This window comes from Entelurus aequoreus, linkage group LG16 (assembly GCF_033978785.1).
Source record: "Entelurus aequoreus isolate RoL-2023_Sb linkage group LG16, RoL_Eaeq_v1.1, whole genome shotgun sequence".
Classification (NCBI taxonomy): Eukaryota; Metazoa; Chordata; class Actinopteri; order Syngnathiformes; family Syngnathidae; genus Entelurus; species Entelurus aequoreus.
In genome coordinates, this window is record NC_084746.1 from 3,426,821 (window position 1) to 3,445,418 (window position 18,598).

Genomic DNA, 18,598 nt, shown 5'->3' on the forward strand with positions numbered 1-18,598 from the left:
TTATTATTAATTAGTAAGTATACATTTTTTTAGCCTTTTTAGAGAAAATCATATCATTGTAGTAAATTATGCAAATTACTCGATGATGTCATGGTGACCACGCCCATAGTCACGCCCCCACCGCCACAGGTATCTTGGCAGTTTATGGGAAACACTGACAGTATTCCACTACCTGTCAAACAATTGTTATAATTACAGATGTCCGATAATGGCTTTTTTTCCCGATATTCCGATATTGTCCAACTCTTAAATTACCCATACCGATATCAACCAATACCGATATATACAGTCGTGGAACTAACACATTATTATGCCTCATTTTGTTGTGATGCCCCGCTGGATGCATTAAACAATGTAACAAGGTTTTACAAAATAAATCAACTCAAGTTATGGAGGAAAAAAAAGTGCCAACATGGCACTGCCATATTTATTATTGAAGTCACAAAGTGCATTATTTGTTTTAACATGCCTCAAAACAGCAGCTTGGAATTTGGGACATGCTCTCCCTGAGAGAGCATGAGGTGGTTGAGGTGGGCGGGCGGGGTTGAGGTTTAGGCGGTAGCAGGGGGCGTATATTGTAGCGTCCCGGAAGAGTTAGTGCTGCAAGGGGTTCTGGGTATTTGTTCTGTTGTGTTTATGTTGTGTTACGGTGCGGATGTTCTCCCGAAGTGTGTTTGTCATTCTTGTTTGGTGTGAACTCAGTGTGGCGCATATTTGTAACAGTGTTAAAGTTGTTTATACGGTCACCCTCAGTGTGACCTGTATGGCTGTTGACCAAGTGCGCCTTGCATTCACTTGTGTGCGTGAAAAGCCGTAGATATTATGTGACTGGGCCGGCACGTAAAGGCAGTGCCTTTAAGGTTTATTGGCGCTCTGTACTTCTCCCTACGTCCGTGTACACAGCGGCGTTTTAAAAAGTCATACATTTTACTTTTTAAATGGTAAATAAATAAATTTTTGAAACCGATAATTTTGAAACCGACACCGATAATTATCGATATTACATTTTAAAGCATTTATTGGCCGATAATATCAGGCTGCCGATATTATCGGACATCTGTAGTTATAATGTAATCATACAATTACGTTTTTTTCCACACGTAACGAGAAACTATTATACATGATGCAAGTCTACGACAACAACCTCATATTTACAGGAAATAATATGCTTTACTATTATTTTCAGTATTGATTTTTTGAATGAAGTATATTTGAAAATTGAAGAAAAGAAGAAACGGGATAATATTTCAACATAGTGTCCAAGCTTCTACAGGGTTTTCCCTACATGTAATTGATCTCACGGCGCCACACCTTAAAAATTAGTTTTCTTTACATCAAAACAAATCAAAGTAATACATTGTATAAATGGATATATTTACGATGTATGTATAAATTGATATATTTATGGTGAAGCTATGGGCGGCATTGCTCGGTTGGTAGAGTGGCCGTGCCAGCGACTTGCGGGTTCCAGGTTTGATCCCCGCTTCCGCCATCCTGGTCACTGCCAATGTGTCCTTGGGCAAGACACTTTACCCAGCTGCTCCCAGTGCCACCCACACTGCTTTAAATGTAACTTAGATATTGGCTTTCACTATGTAAAGCGCTACGAGTCACTAGAGAAAAGTGCTATACAAATATAATTCACTTCACTTCAATACATAAACCTAATTATTTGCGCACTATTGACGAGTGATGCACTGAAAATCCGCCGTGGAAAAAAAAGACGGAAACAGCACTGCTAATGATGTTCAGATGAAGCCTCATGAGGCATTGAACTACTTGAGAATTTCTCGAAGCTTCAATTCGCGCTTCGGCACAAGACTCCACCTATTGCCGGCTGGGGAGAGGGAAGTCTGGGCTTCTCTGCTTAGGCTGCTGCCCCCGTGACTCGACCTCGAATAAGCGGAAGAAAGTGGAAGGATGGATACATATATATCCACTACTAGCGACCACACAGTCTGATAGTTTATATATCAATGATGAAATCTTAACACTGCAACACATGCCAATACGGCCGAGTTAACTTATAAAGTGACATTTTAAATTTCCCGGGAAATATCCAGCTGAAAACTTCTCGGTATGATGACGTTTGCGCGTGACGTCACGGATTGTGCGGAAGTATTGGGACACAATTGTATCCCAATACAAACAGCTCTGTTTTCATCGCAAAATTCCACAGTATTGTGGACATCTGTGTTGGTGAATCTTTTGCAATTTGTTTAATGAACAATGGAGACTGCAAAGAAGAAAGCTGTAGGTGGGATCGGTGTATTAGCGGCTGGCTGCAGCAACACAACCAGGAGGACTTTGAGATGGATAGCAGACGCGCCAGATGAGGGCTGGCGTAGGTGGAGCGCTAATGTTTTTAGCATAGCTCTGTCGAGGTCCCTTAGCTAAGTTAGCTTCAATGGCGTCGTTAGCAACAGCATTGCTAGGCTTCGCCAGGCAGGACAGCATTAACCGTGTAGTTACAGGTCCAGTGTTTGGTTCGGTGTCTCCTGATAGTAGAAGTAATAGTAGTATTGTTGATCTTCTGTCTATCCTTCCAGTCAGGGGCTTATTTCTTCTGTTTCTATTCGCAGTTAAGCACGATGCTATCACGTTAGCTCCGAAGCTAAAGTGCTTTGCCGATGTATTGTCGTGGAGATAAAAGTCACTGTGAATGTCCATTTCGCGTTCTCGACTCTCATTTTCAAGAGGATATAGTATCCCAGGTGGTTTAAAATACAAATCCGTGATCCACAATAGAAAAAGGAGAGAGTGTGGAATCCAATGAGCCAGCTTGTACCTAAGTTACGGTCAGAGCGAAAAAAGATACATCCTGGCGTCCTGCACTGCACTCTAGTCCTTCACTCTCACGTTCCTCATCCACGAACCTTCATCCTCGCTCAAATTAATGGGGTAATTGTCGCTTTCTCGGTCCGAATCGCTCTCGCTGCTGGTGTAAACAATGTGCAGATGTGAGGAGCTCCACAACCTGTGACGTCACGCTACTTCCGGTACAGGCAAGGCTTTTTTTTTATCAGCGATCAAAAGTTGCAAACTTTATCGTCGATGTTCTCTACTAAATCCTTTCAGCAAAAATATGGCAATATCGCAAAATGATCAAGTATGACACATAGCATGGACCTGCTATCCCCGTTTAAATAAGAACATTTCATTTCAGTAGGCCTTTAAGGTTGTATATACTAGTAACAGGCATTTACTACATTACCTATTTTGCTCTTTTTATACATAGACGGCGCATTAATTAAAAAAACACATCAAGACTTTCCCTTTTTCTCGACATCATCACTGATTATTACTCACTGCATACTTCATGAGAGCCGACGAATGATAAAACATCACTTACTGCACAGTGTCTGCTGTCATTAGAATACCGACTGGTAAAATATTATATTTCCGTTTAGATGCGAGGCTTTCCACGTACGTATTATGGCCCCAACTGTACTCACTGGAACATTTAGAAGTTGAGATATGCACCTGTAACCAATACCAGCATTATGTTTTGCAACAATTTGTTTGCGATGGTCTTGAGACAGCGCTTTGCTCTTACCCATCATGAGATGTGTTCTGACCTTTTTGTAGGCCATCAATTAGGACTGAACGAGCTGACCTGGATTGCTGTTTGATACATCTGAAGTGTTTTGGCTTTCCGCGCCTTTTGGCACCTTCCTTTCTTCGTGTGTTCAACACGGGACAAAACTTTTAATACAACTGGTGTATTGGACCTGGGGTGTACCTAATGGATTGTCCGCCAGGTGTACAGTATTCTGGTTCATTCTCACCCTCTCTGAACGTGCACAGCTGATTTCGGATGGAGCCAAAGTTCTCGTCCTTGGACAGCGTCTCGTCGTCGGCCACCCTGCGCTCCACGTACACCATCATCTGTTTCTCCTACGTGACCACACACACACACACACACACACACACACACACACGCACACATACACACACACACACACACACACACACACACACACACGTTCCTCATGAAAACATGAACACGGGCCAAACATGTGGCGTTAAAAAAGTGACAGCAGCATCTTTCCATAAAACTTGGGGCCCCCTCTTAGACCTTATAAGGGACGAGCGTGACATTACCCCAAGCAATTCGAGTAACGCAATTTAGACATAGCTGACCGCTTTGTATACTCTAGCCTTTAAATAGACCCCCCTTTTAGACCAGTTGATCTGCCATTTCTTTTCTGCTCTGCCCCCCTCTCCTTCGTGGTTCAGTGGCCACGGATGAAGTGCTGGCTGTCCAAAGTTGGGACCTGGGGTGGACCACTCGTCTGTGCATCGGTTGGGGACGTTTCTGTGCTGCTGACCTGTCTCCACTCAAGATGGTTTCCTGCTGGCCCCACTATGGACTGGACTCTCACTATTATGTTAGATCCACTATGGACTGGACTCTCACACTATTATGTTAGATCCACTATGGACTGGACTCTCACTATTATGTTAGATCCACTATGGACTGGACTCTCACACTATTATGTTAGATCCACTATGGACTGGACTCTCACACTATTATGTTAGATCCACTATGGACTGGACTCTCACACTATTATGTTAGATCCACTATGGACTGGACTGTCACTATTATGTTAGATTCACTATGGACTGGACTCTCACTATTATGTTAGATCCACTATGGACTGGACTCTCACTATTATGTTAGATCCACTATGGACTGGACTCTCACACTATTATGTTAGATCCACTATGGACTGGACTCTCACACTATTATGTTAGATCCACTATGGACTGGACTGTCACTATTATGTTAGATTTACTATGGACTGGACTCTCACTATTATGTTAGATCCACTATGGACTGGACTGTCACTATTATGTTAGATTTACTATGGACTGGACTCTCACTATTATGTTAGATCCACTATGGACAGGACTCTCACTATTATGTTAGATCCACTATGGACTGGACTCTCACTATTATGTTAGATCCACTATGGACTGGACTCTCACACTATTATGTTAGATCCACTATGGACTGGACTGTCACTATTATGTTAGATCCACTATGGACTGGACTCTCACACTATTATGTTAGATCCACTATGGACTGGACTCTCACACTATTATGTTAGATCCACTATGGACTGGACTGTCACTATTATGTTAGATTCACTATGGACTGGACTCTCACTATTATGTTAGATCCACTATGGACTGGACTCTCACTATTATGTTAGATCCACTATGGACTGGACTCTCACTATTATATTAGATCCACTATGGACTGGACTCTCACACTATTATGTTAGATCCACTATGGACTGGACTCTCACAATATTATGTTAGATCCACTATGGACTGGACTCTCACAATATTATGTTAGATCCACTATGAACTAGACTCTCACACTATTATGTTAGATCCACTATGGACTGGACTCTCACTATTATATTAGATCCACTACGGACTGGACTCTCACACTATTATGTTAGATCCACTATGGACTGGACTCTCACTATTATATTAGATCCACTATGGACTGGACTCTCACTATTATATTAGATCCACTATGGACTGGACTCTCACACTATTATGTTAGATCCACTATGGACTGGACTCTCACAATATTATGTTAGATCCACTATGAACTAGACTCTCACACTATTATGTTAGATCCACTATGGACTGGACTCTCACTATTATGTTAGATCCACTATGGACTGGACTCTCACTATTATATTAGATCCACTATGGACTGGACTCTCACACTATTATGTTAGATCCACTATGGACTGGACTCTCACACTATTATGTTAGATCCACTATGGACTGGACTCTCACAATATTATGTTAGATCCACTATGGACTGGACTCTCACACTATTATGTTAGATCCACTATGGACTGGACTCTCACACTATTATGTTAGATCCACTATGGACTGGACTCTCACACTATTATGTTAGATCCACTATGGACTGGACTCTCACTATTATGTTAGATCCACTATGGACTGGACTCTCACTATTATGTTAGATCCACTATGGACTGGACTCTCACTATTATGTTAGATCCACTATGGACTGGACTCTCACTATTATATTAGATCCACTATGGACTGGACTCTCACACTATTATGTTAGATCCACTATGGACTGGACTCTCACACTATTATGTTAGATCCACTATGGACTGGACTCTCACTATTATGTTAGATCCACTATGGACTGGACTCTCACTATTATGTTAGATCCACTATGGACTGGACTCTCACAATATTATGTTAGATCCACTATGGACTGGACTCTCACTATTATGTTAGATCCACTATGGACTGGACTCTCACACTATTATGTTAGATCCACTATGGACTGGACTCTCACACTATTATGTTAGATCCACTATGGACTGGACTCTCACACTATTATGTTAGATCCACTATGGACTGGACTCTCACTATTATGTTAGATCCACTATGGACTGGACTCTCACTATTATGTTAGATCCACTATGGACTGGACTCTCACTATTATGTTAGATCCACTATGGACTGGACTCTCACTATTATATTAGATCCACTATGGACTGGACTCTCACACTATTATGTTAGATCCACTATGGACTGGACTCTCACACTATTATGTTAGATCCACTATGGACTGGACTCTCACTATTATGTTAGATCCACTATGGACTGGACTCTCACAATATTATGCTAGATCCACTCGACGTCCATTGCACCGGTCGCCCTAGGGGGGTGGTCCCCACATCTGTGGTCCCCTCCAAGGTTTTTCATTGTCATCCCATTGGGTTGAGTTTTTCCTTGCCCTGATGTAGGATCTGAGCCGAGGATGTGGTTGTGGCTTGTGCAGCCCTTTGAGACACTCGTGATTTAGGGCTATATAAGTAAACATTGATTGATTGATTCCTTGTGTTTATTTACTTTTACGTTATATTTTATTGTATATCTTGTGTATTATTATTTATTTTACCTTATCTATTAATTTAGTTAACTGTAATATAATTCGTTAGATTGAATCTATGTTTGCATATATTCATGTGTGTCTATATCTGTTATGGGCGCTAGGGGACAATTACCTTGGGAATTGAGTGGGTGTGTATTGTAAGGCTTGGGTTTATTATGTTGCCTATTGTAAAATGTGCAGATACCTCAACTTGTTGTTGCCATGATTCACTGTGCTGTACTGTCGGCAAAATTCAATACAAATATTTGGGGGAAAAGGGCGTGCAGAATGCAGATGATTAGATTTTGGAGGCCGACTTGACAAAAGAGTTTGAGCGAGGTGACCTCAGTGTCTAGACTCTTTTCAGGAATGCGTTTGTAAACTTGCTACAAAAAAAAGCACACTCTGTTCAAAAGTGAACGCAAAACAAAAGTGCTGCTTTGTTAGCAAACATAGTTTGTAGAGATGTCCGATAATATCGTGCTGCCGATAATATCGGCCGATAAATGCTTTAAAATTTAATTTCGGAAATTATCGGTATCGGTTTCAGAAAGTAAAATGTATGACTTATTAAAACACCGCTGTGTACACGGACGTAGGGAGAAGTACAGAGCGCCAATAAACCTTAAAGGCACTGCCTTTGCTTGCCGGCCCAGTCACATAATAACTACGGCTTTTCACACACACAAGTGAATGCAATGCATACTTGGTCAACAGCCATACAGGTCACACTGAGGGTGTGGTATAAACAACTTTAACACTGTTACAAATATGCACCACACTGTGAACCCACACCAAACACGAATGACAAACACATTTCGGGAGAACATCCGCACCGTAACACAACATAAACACAACACAACAAATACCCAGAACCCCTTGCAGCACTAACTCTTCCGGGACGCTACAATATACACCCCCCGCTGCCCCCTATATACCCCGCCCACCTCAACCTCCTCATGCTCTCTCAGGGAGAGCATGCCCCAAATTGCAAGCTGCTGTTTTGAGGCATGTTAAAAAAAAATAATGCACTTTGTGACTTCAATAATAAATACGGCAGTGCCATGTTGGCATTTTTTTTCCATAACTTGAGTTTATTTATTTTGGAAAACCTTGTTACATTGTTTAATGCAGGGGTCACCAACCTTTTTGAAAGCAAGAGCTACTTCTTGGGTACTGATTAATGCGAAGGGCTACCAGTTTGATACACACTTAAATAAATTGCTAGAAATAGCCAATTTGCTCAATTTACCTTTAACTCTGTTATTATTTATAATTAATGATATTTACACTTAATTGAACGGTTTAAAAGAGGAGAAAACACGAAAAAAATGACAATTAAATTTTGAAACATAGTTTATCTTCAATTTCGACTGTTTCAAATTCAAGATTCAACCGAAAAAAAGAAGAGAAAAACTAGCTAATTCGAATCTTTTTGAAAAAATTAAAAAAAGAATTTATGGAACATCATTAGTAATTTTTCCTGATTAAGATTCATTTTAGAATTTTGATGACATGTTTTAAATAGGTTAAAATCCAATCTACACTTTGTTACAATATATAACAAATTGGACCAAGCTATATTTCTAACAAAGACAAATCATTATTTCTTCTAGATTTTACAGAACAAAATTTTTAAAAGAAATTAAAAAGACTTTGAAATAAGATTCAAATTTGATTCTACAGATTTTCTAGATTTGCCAGAATATTTTTTTTGAATTTTAATCATAATAAGTTTGAAGAAATATTTCACAAATATTCTTCGTCGAAGAAACAGAAGCTAAAATGAAGAATTAAATCAAAATGTATTTATTATTCTTTACAATAAAAAAATAAATGTACTTGAACATTGATTTAAATTGTCAGGAAAGAAGAGGAAGGAATTTAAAAGGTAAAAAAGGTATATGTGTTTAAAAATCCTAAAATCATTTTTAAGGTTGTATTTTTTCTGTAAAATTGTCTTTCTGAAAGTTATAAGAAGCAAAGTAAAAAAATGTATGCATTTATTTAAACAAGTGAAGACCAAGTCTTTAAAATATTTTCTTGGATTTTCAAATTCTATTTGAGTTTTGTCTCTCTTAGAATTAAAAATGTCAGGCAAAGCGAGACCAGCTTGCTAGTAAATAAATACAATTTAAAAAATAGAGGCAGCTCACTGGTAAGTGCTGCTATTTGAGCTATTTTTAGAACAGGCCAGCGGGCTACTCATCTGGTCCTTACGGGCTACCTGGTGCCCGCGGGCACCGCGTTGGTGACCCCTGGTTTAATGCATCCAGCGGGGCATCACAACAAAATAAGTAGGGGTGTAACGGTACCCAAAAATTTCGGTTCGGTACGTACCTCGGTTTAGAGGTCACGGTTCGGTTCATTTTCGGTACAGTAAGAAAACAACAAAATATAAATTTTTGGGTCAATTATTTACCAAATTTGCAAAATCTTCCACCAAAAATATTTTTCATTGTGTAATATTTGATGTGAAGTAATGGGAACCTTGGATAGGTCAATAATTCATAATAACATTGATTTTGATTCAATATTATGTTTTGAGCAACGACAGTTTGAAAGAAAAAAAAAGCAGCTTTGTTTTATTAGTCAACATTGCAACTTTTTCTAAATTACATTTAACCTTTAAGCTTTTTTACTTCACTTTTGTTATGTTTTTGTTTATTTTAATAGTATTTTTAGAATGTGCCGTGGGCCTTTAAAACATTAGCTGTGGGCCGCAAATGCACACTTTTGACACCCCTGCTATAGATAATAAAAAATTAAATGTGATAAATCTATGGATAAAAAGCAGAGCCTGGCGACGCATGCACGTTTATCATAACTCTCTCTCTCTCTCTCTCTCTGTCTCTGCCCCTCCCTCACCAATGCTGCTGCATGCACAATTTGTTTTGTTTTTAACCCCTTCTTAACCCTGAACGTACATTGAAAATACACGCAACCCTAACTCAAAATGCCGGACATTTGAGGCATTTAAGAAACTCCGCCCTGACAGCTCCGCAAAAGAGGACATGTCCGCTGAAAAGAGGACGTATGGTCAGTCTATCCTAGCCCGGTCGCTGCTAGCATGCCGTGTGTTGTGCCTAGGTGTGCATTGTTTACACAACGTGCGTTACGCTACTTAATATGTCCGTGTGGAAACTCGTTCGGTACACCTCCGAACCGAACCGAAACCCCCGTACCGAAACGGTTCAATACAAATACACGTACCGTTACACCCCTAAAAATTAGGCATAATAATGTGTTAATTCCACGACTGTATATCGGTATCGGTTGATATCGGAATCGGTAATTAAGAGTTGGACAATATCGGCAAAAAAGCCATTGTCGGACATCTTTAATAGTTTGCGTACACGTGTTCTCCTACCTCTACTAGAAACCTGCACAGCTCCTTAAAAGGCTCCCCCAGGCTCTCGTCACGGATTTTCCTGATGACGAGAACGTTGACTGGAGGTTTATTCCAGGTGAGGCGCTGGCTTGCCGGGTCCTGAATGTGCCTGGGACAGACACACACACACACACATTCGGGTTATCATTTGGAATGGGGACCAAGTTTTTGATCATGACTTGTGGGGACCACGCTTTCTACAGGTTGTGGAGGCATAAAAAAAAATGAGGTCAAATGGCCACTGCCCAGTTAGCTCATACACGTCTTTAAATCTGTGGATTGATGAAGTAATGTGCTGATCATTCTTACTGGGGACCCTGGGGAAAAAGACTTAATATGCTTCATGGGGACCAAATTTAAATAATTTTGCATAATTCACACACATTTGTACGTGACTACTGAGGACTGATCAGCAGAGGTGGGTAGAGTAGCCAGAAATTGTACTCAAGTAAGAGTACTGTTACTTTAGAGATGTATTACTCAAGTAAAAGTAAGGAGTAGTCACCCAAATATTTACTTGAGTAAAAGTAAAAAGTATGTTGTGAAAAAACTACTCAAGTACTGAGTAACTGATGAGTAACCTGTTCGTTTAATGGGGACGGCAACAAATAATGCACAAAAACATAAAAATAGCAATGAGCAAATTCAAACTTAGACTTCCTTTTTATTGTCATTCAAATTTGAACTTCACAGTACAGATAACAACGAAATTTCGTTGCTTTAGCTCAGGTAGTGCAGGATAAAAAAGCAATAAGGTGCAGGTATAAATAAATAAATAGGTTACTGTACGGATAAATATATTGCACTTTTTCATATGCATCCGCGTTTATGGATGTATGTTATATTGTCTTTTTTAATCCAGCGAGTTAATCCATTTTGGGGGGAGTTGAGGGGATGATTATGATGCGTTCAAGAGCAAACAATAATGTATATTAAATAATAATACATTAACATAAAACAAATGAAGGCAAATTGAGCCACAATAACTTAACAGCACCATAGGCTCAGTAGGCAGAGATTACAAAGGAAAATAACAAGTTAGCCTTTACGCAAACCTGGGAACACACTGATTGGTGTTTCTATGCATGCGTGTGTGTGTGTGTGTGTGTGTGTGTGTGTGTGTGTGTATGTGTGTGTGTGTGTGTGTGTGGTGTGCATGTGTGTGTGTGTGTCTATGAGGCTGCAGTGCGTTAATAAATGTCCCCACACGATGTACATTTGACAGTGATTCATAGCAGGGAAGCTAACATCAGCCTACGGTGACAGCCAAAATATCTACTAACGTTACTTACCGCCATGTGCTCTGTTGAGTTCATGTAAGCTTAAGCTTGTTAATCATGTGACCGCATGGCTCTGTTTGATTGGTGAAACGGAGTCTAACGTCACTAATGACTGCATTTGATTGGTGAAACGGAGTCAAACGTCACCAGTGACTGCATTTGATTGGTGAAACGCAGGCATACGATAGATTCTACTTTGAAGGTCTGTCTGACAAACCAAAACAAACAAAGCGTCCATTAACAGATGGATAAAAATCCGTAGCGAGTAGTAATGGAGCTCAGTAAAAGTAGCGTTTCTTCTCTATAAATATACTCAAGTAAAAGTAAAAGTATGTTGCATTAAAACTACTCTCAGAAGTACAATTTATCCCAAAAGTTACTCAAGTAGATGTAACGGAGTAAATGTAGCGCGTTACTACCCACCTCTGCTGAGGACCATTTAAAAAAATAAAAAAAAGTTCAAATTAAATATGACTAGAGATGTCCGATATTATCGGCCGATAAATGCTTTAAAATGTAATATCGGAAATTATCGGTATCGGTTTTTTATTATCGGTATCGTTTTTTTTTTGTTTTTTTTAAAATTAAATCCACATAAAAAACACAAGATACACTTACAATTAGTGCACCAACCCAAAAAACCTCCCTCCCCCCCATTTACACTCATTCACACAAAAGGGTTGTTTCCTTCTGTTATTAATATTCTGGTTCCTACATTATATATCAATATATATCAATACAGTCTGCAAGGGATACAGTCCGTAAGCACACATGATTGTGCGTGCTGCTGCTCCACTAATAGTACTAACCTTTAACAGTTTATTTTACTAATTTTCATTAATTACTAGTTTCTATGTAACTGATTTTATATTGTTTTACTTTCTTTTTTATTCAAGAAAATGTTTTTAATTTATTTATCTTATTTTATTTCATTAATTTAAAAAAAAAAAAGGACCTTATCTTCACCATACCTGGTTGTCCAAATTAGGCATAATAATGTGTTAATTCCACAACTGTATATCAGTATCGGTTGATATCGGTATCGGTAATTAAAGAGTTGGACAATATTGGATATCGGCAAAAAGCCATTATCGGACATCCCTAAATATGACATGATCCTCGGAATCATTTAAAAAGGTTTCCCTTTAGGGGACCTGTTTTTTTGTCCCCATACCGTCAGAGGTACCCTAAAGGTGACTGTGTAAACAGAGCGATGTCCCCATTAAGTAAGCATTGCCAGAAACACACACACACACACACACACACACACACACACACACACACACACACACACACACACACACACACACACACACACACACACAAAGATTCTAAGCAACAGTTCCATCAGTTTGACCCGGTTACGTTCACTCATTAACAGCAATGACAAGCTCGTCTAAAAATTCCACTCTTTACCTTTTTTTCCACTCCTCCTTTCGGCGACGACTGACCGGCATTGTTGTGCTATATCATGAGCACGTTAGGCGAGAAAACATTGTCACAAACTCGCAATAAGTATCTGTGCTCATCTCATTGCGAGGGAACGACCAATCACGGCCTTCACGTTTTATCTTATCTGACATAGTTACACAATTCTGTCAGTGTCAACGTCCAAACAGGCTGTCCTCGTCACCCTCACGCCTCACTTACTAATAAGCACAAAACCACTTTGGAACTGCTTACATGACTGAAGTCGGGTTGGGCAGAATACAGGCTTTGGGTCCGAAGTGAGTGGCTGGATACGGTCCATGAAGGAAGTGAGCCCTCCTGTGAGAGAAGAAGGAGAAGGAAGACAAGTCAAGAGCCCATCAGCTCCCGTCCTGGGCAGCCAACCTGTGCCAGTGGCATGACCGACCAGCTGGCAGAGCGCAGAGCAAACCTCTTAGCTGAACTTTCCGCTGCGTCGCTCACTGAGCCGGACGGCTCCAAGTGCTCGCGTTGGCCCGGTAACCTCCACTGCTCCGTCTCCCAGAGCAGCTGTTCCTGACCATCCCCCCGCCGCTGCGACTTCTTCGCCTCTCGCCGTCGCCTTGGTGAGGCGGCCGGGCGCTCCCTTTGCTTGGAGGAGAGGCGGACCGACTCAGACGCTTTACCCGGGTGGGCCGCGCGTTGGGACATGCCGCCGTCCGGCTGCGATGAGCAGCCCGCAAAATTGTCCATACTGTGTGATAGCAAAACACAACATCTTAGCATGTTACACCAATTGTTAAAACAAAACAGAAATATTAAAAAACTACGGAAATATAGTAAGATTCTATCAGTCGGCATCCTAATGACAGCAGACATTGTACAGTAAGAGATGTTTTATTATTTATTGGCTCTCATGAAGTGATAGCAAGGCACAAAATCTTAGCATATTCTACCAATTCTTAAAACAAAAATATAAAAAAAACTAAGGAAATATAATACGATTCTATCAGTCGGCATCCTACTGACAGCAGATATTGTACAGTAAGAGATGTTTTATTATTTATTGGCTCTCATGTAGTGATAGCAGAGCACAAAATCTTAGCATGTTATACCAATTCTTAAAACAAAACAGAAATATTAAAAAACTACGGAAATATAATAAGATTCTATCAGTCGGCATCCTAATGACAGCAGACATTGTACAGTAAGAGATGTTTTATTATTTATTGGCTCTCAGGTAGTGATAGCAAAGCACACAATCTTAGTATATTATACCAATTCTTAAAACAAAACAGAAATATTAAAAAAATACGAAAATATAATAAGATTCTATCAGTCGGCATCCTAATGACAGCAGACATTGTACAGTAAGAGATGTTTTATTATTTATTGTCTCTCGTGAAGTGATAGCAAGGCACAAAATCTTAGCATATTATACCTATTCTTAAAACAAAACAGAAATATTAAAAAACTACGGAAATATAATAAGATTCTATCAGTCGGCATCCTACTGACAGCAGACATTGTACAGTAAGAGATGTTGTATTATTTATTGGCTCTCATGAAGTGATAGCAAAGCATAAAATCTTAGCATATTCTACCAATTCAATTCAAAACTACACAGACATGATTCAATACTTCTATCTCCTGTACAAACTGTGATTTAAGACAGCATGCCCATGATAAAGTAATAGACAAGCTATAAAATGGAGTATATTGTGAATACATTGAGAACAGGAAGTGGACAAAAGTTTTAGCAACTGTTATGTAAAAGAAAAGGGGGTAGGATTAAATAAGCTCTGCTTCTTCCTACTCCTTTTCGAACATGTTGAAAAGAGAAACTGGAAATTGTGATGTATCGTGTTGTATGCTTGCATGTTCCAAATAAACTCAAACTCAAACTGATATTAGCAATGATCTGGATGTTATGGAATCCTTGGTTTGGGGTTGTTTTTGGTGTTTCAATTAGCTCGCAGTAATATCTTCCTAATAAAACACAACATGGTGTCTTCATAATATGGCTGCAGTCAATTGTTATTCTTAAAATCGTCAAATAGAAATGATTTGATCTAATTCTACATAAAAGTACACTCATTGTTTTACGTCAATACGCCGGTGCTGAGAAATGTTGAACTGAAACATTTTAACATTGTGTTTTGCAAACAATGCTAACGTGTGAAGAAACATTTAGTAAAATGTGTCAAAAACGGTCGTTTCCCCCCCGAACAAGGCGAAAAGGTTGCACAATGTTAGCTGTCTGGGCTCAACTGTTGACAGCTAATGTTCAGCACCAGCTAAGGCAGTGTTTTTCAACCTTTTTTGAGCAAAGGGACATTTTTTGCGTTGAAAAAATGCGGAGGCACATCACCAGCAGAAATCGTTAAATAACGAAACTCAGTTGACAGTAAAAAGTCGTTGGGTATGACTTTAAACCATTACCAAGCATGCATAGGTAAATCGCTTGCTTGGTAAAATTGTAGACCAGGGGTCGGGAACCTTTTTTGGCTTAGAGAGCCATGAAAGCCTAATATTTTCAAATGTAATTTCCGTGAGAGCCATAATATTTTTTTTTTAGCACTGAATACAATTAAATGCGTGCATTTTTAAGTAAAACCAACATTTTTAGAGTATAATAAGTCCATCCATCAATTTTCTACTGCTTGTCCCTTACGGCAGTGTTTTTCAACCTTTTTTGAGCCAAAGCACATTTTTTCAGTAACCGTGTAATACTCTTCCATATCAGTAGGTGGCAGCCGGTAGCTAATTGCATTGTAGATGTCGGAAACTGCGGGAGGCTGTGTGCAGGTAAAAAGGTGTCTAATGCTTAAACCAAAAATAGACAAAAGGTGAGTGCCCCTAAGAAAAGGCATTGAAGCTTAGGGAAGGCTATGCAGAACCAAACTAAAACTGAACTGGCTGCAAAGTAAACAAAAACAGAATGCTGGACGACAGCAAAGACTTACTGTGGAGCAAAGACGGCGTCCACAAAGTACATCCGAACATGACATGACAATCAACTACGTCCCCAAAAAGAAGGATAAAAACAATTGTGGTCCCCAACCACCGGGGACCAAATTAAAAAAAATATATAGTAATTTTTTAATTAAATCAACATAAAAACACAATATATACATTATATATAAATATAGATCAATACAGTCTGCAGGAATACAGTCCGTAAGCACACATGATTGTATTTCTTTATGAAAAAATATATATATATAAATAAATAAACCCCCCCCGGTCCGTGGGACAAATTTTCAAGCGTTGAACGGTCCGCAGCTACAAAAAGGTGGGGGACCACTGGCCTAGTGGTTAGAGTGTCCGCCCTGAGATGGGTAGGCTGTGAGTTCAAACCCCAACCGAGTCGTACCAAAGACTATAAAAATGGGACCCATTACCTCCATGCTTGGTAACATCAAGGGTTAGAATTGGGGGTTAAATCACCAAAAATGATTCTTGGGCGCGGCCACCGCTGCTGCTCACTGTTTCGCTCACCTCCCAGGGGGTGAACAAGGGGATGGGTCAAATGCAGAGGACAAATATCACCACACCTAGTGTGTGTGTGACAATCATCGGTACTTTAATTAACTTACATTAATTAATTTGGAGTTTTTTGCTGTTTTCCTGTGTGTAGTGTTTTAGTTCTTGTCTTGCGCTCCTATTTTAATGGCTTTTTATTTATTTTTTTGGTATTTTCCTGTAGCAGTTTCATGTCTTCCTTTGAGCGATATTCCCCGCATCTACTTTGTTTTATCAATCAAGAATATTTTAGTTGTTTTTATCCTTCTTTGTGGGGACATTGTTGATTGTCACGTCATGTTCAACTATGGAATTCTCTTTACAATGAGATAAAAGATTGTAGAAATATATTCCAATTGAAAAAAATTACAGTTGCATTAAAATGTAATATCGGAAATTATCGGTATCGTTTTTTTTATTATCGGTATCGGTTTTTTTTTTTTGGTTTTTTTTTATTAAATCAACATAAAAAACACAAGATACACTTACAATTAGTGCACCAACCCAAAAAACCTCCCTCCCCCATTCACACTCATTCACACAAAAGGGTTGTTTCTTTCTGTTATTAATATTCTGCTTCCTACATTATATATCAATATATATCAATATAGTCTGCAAGGGATACAGTCCGTAAGCACACATGATTGTGCGTGCTGCTGCTCCACTAATAGTACTAACCTTTAACACTTCATTTGACTAATTTTCATTAATTACTAGTTTCTATGTAACTGTTTTTATATTGTTTTACTTTCTTTTTTATTCAAGAAAATGTTTTAATATATTTATCTTATTTTATTTTATTAATTTAAAAAAAAAAAAGGACCTTATCTTCACATTGTTGTCCAAATTAGGCATAATAATGTGTTAATTCCATAACTGTATATATCAGTATCGGTTGATATCGGTACCGGTAATTAAAGAGTTGGACAATATCGGAATATCGGCAAAAAGCCATTATCGGACATCCCTAAAAAATATATATATAAAGACAGAACAATAAAATCATGTGGACAGCCATAAGTGTTTACATTTTGCTTTATGTTTATTATTTTACTTATTTTTTGCCTGGTTTTGTATTTGTTTTGTATCATCCCGTGAGGTGTATATTACTTTTTGTTTGGTTCAGTCTTTACTTCATGAGGTTTTGCACTTGTGTTTTTTGTTTGTTTTCATTATATTTGGATATAATAGTTGGTTTATATGATATCCATTAAGTAAGACTACATATTATGTTGAAGGGGGGCAGGAAATATAAGATTTTTCTTCATCCTGCTCCTTCTCAGGCATTGGTGTGTAAATGTATAATTGTATAATTGAGGTATAATTGCCTATCGATCAAAGATGCGCATCAATGAAGGAGATAAATAAAAAATGAATGAATGAATGAATGTTTGGATGTACTTTGTGGACGCCGTCTTTGCTCCACAGTAAGTCTTTGCTGTCGTCCAGCATTCTGGTTTTGTTTACTTTGTAGCCAGTTCAGTTTTAGTTTCGTTCTGCATAGCCTTCCCTAAGCTTCGTTGCCTTTTCTTAGGGGCACTCACCTTTTGTTTATTTTAGGTTTAAGCATTAGACACCTTTTTACCTGCACACTGCCTCCCGCTGTTTCCGACATCTACAAAGCAATTAGCTACCTGCTGCCACCTACTGATATGGAAGAGTATTACACGGTTACTCTGCCGAGCTCTAGACAGCACCGACACAACAACAACACATCATTTGCAGACTATAATTACTGCTTTGCAAAAAATATTTTCAACCCAAATAGTTGAAATTAGATCATCTCCCACGGTAGAAAACCACTGAGCTAAGCAGTTAGCTCCGGTGCTAATTAGCTAGTTAGCCGCCATGAAAGGCGCATATTAACCCAAGAAAGCCACTCAGCCTTACTGCGTCAGAGAGCAGTCGGAAGGTTCATGGTGAGGCCATTGCGACGGCGTCGGGGTTCAATAACCACTTCAGAAGTCGAACAAACAGGGAGATCTTCAACTGGCCGTCGAGTGTCAGCAGGGTCCGCGCACACGTGACATGGTGGCCAGACCACAATAA

The 18,598-nt window shown here is 39.2% G+C and overlaps 1 protein-coding gene across 1 annotated transcript in view; it reads right to left on the minus strand.

Moving 5' to 3' along the window:
- Positions 1 to 18,598, minus strand: part of nadkb (NAD kinase b) — a 36,467-nt gene extending 17,869 nt beyond the window's left edge. The window contains exons 1-5 of the mRNA XM_062023809.1: positions 18,440 to 18,598; positions 13,497 to 13,778; positions 13,301 to 13,384; positions 10,317 to 10,446; positions 3,789 to 3,897 (exon numbers count right to left, since the gene is read on the minus strand). Coding sequence (XP_061879793.1) covers positions 3,789 to 3,897; positions 10,317 to 10,446; positions 13,301 to 13,384; positions 13,497 to 13,777 — 604 coding nt within the window. The 5' untranslated portion in view covers position 13,778; positions 18,440 to 18,598. The remainder of the gene's footprint in view (positions 1 to 3,788; positions 3,898 to 10,316; positions 10,447 to 13,300; positions 13,385 to 13,496; positions 13,779 to 18,439) is intronic.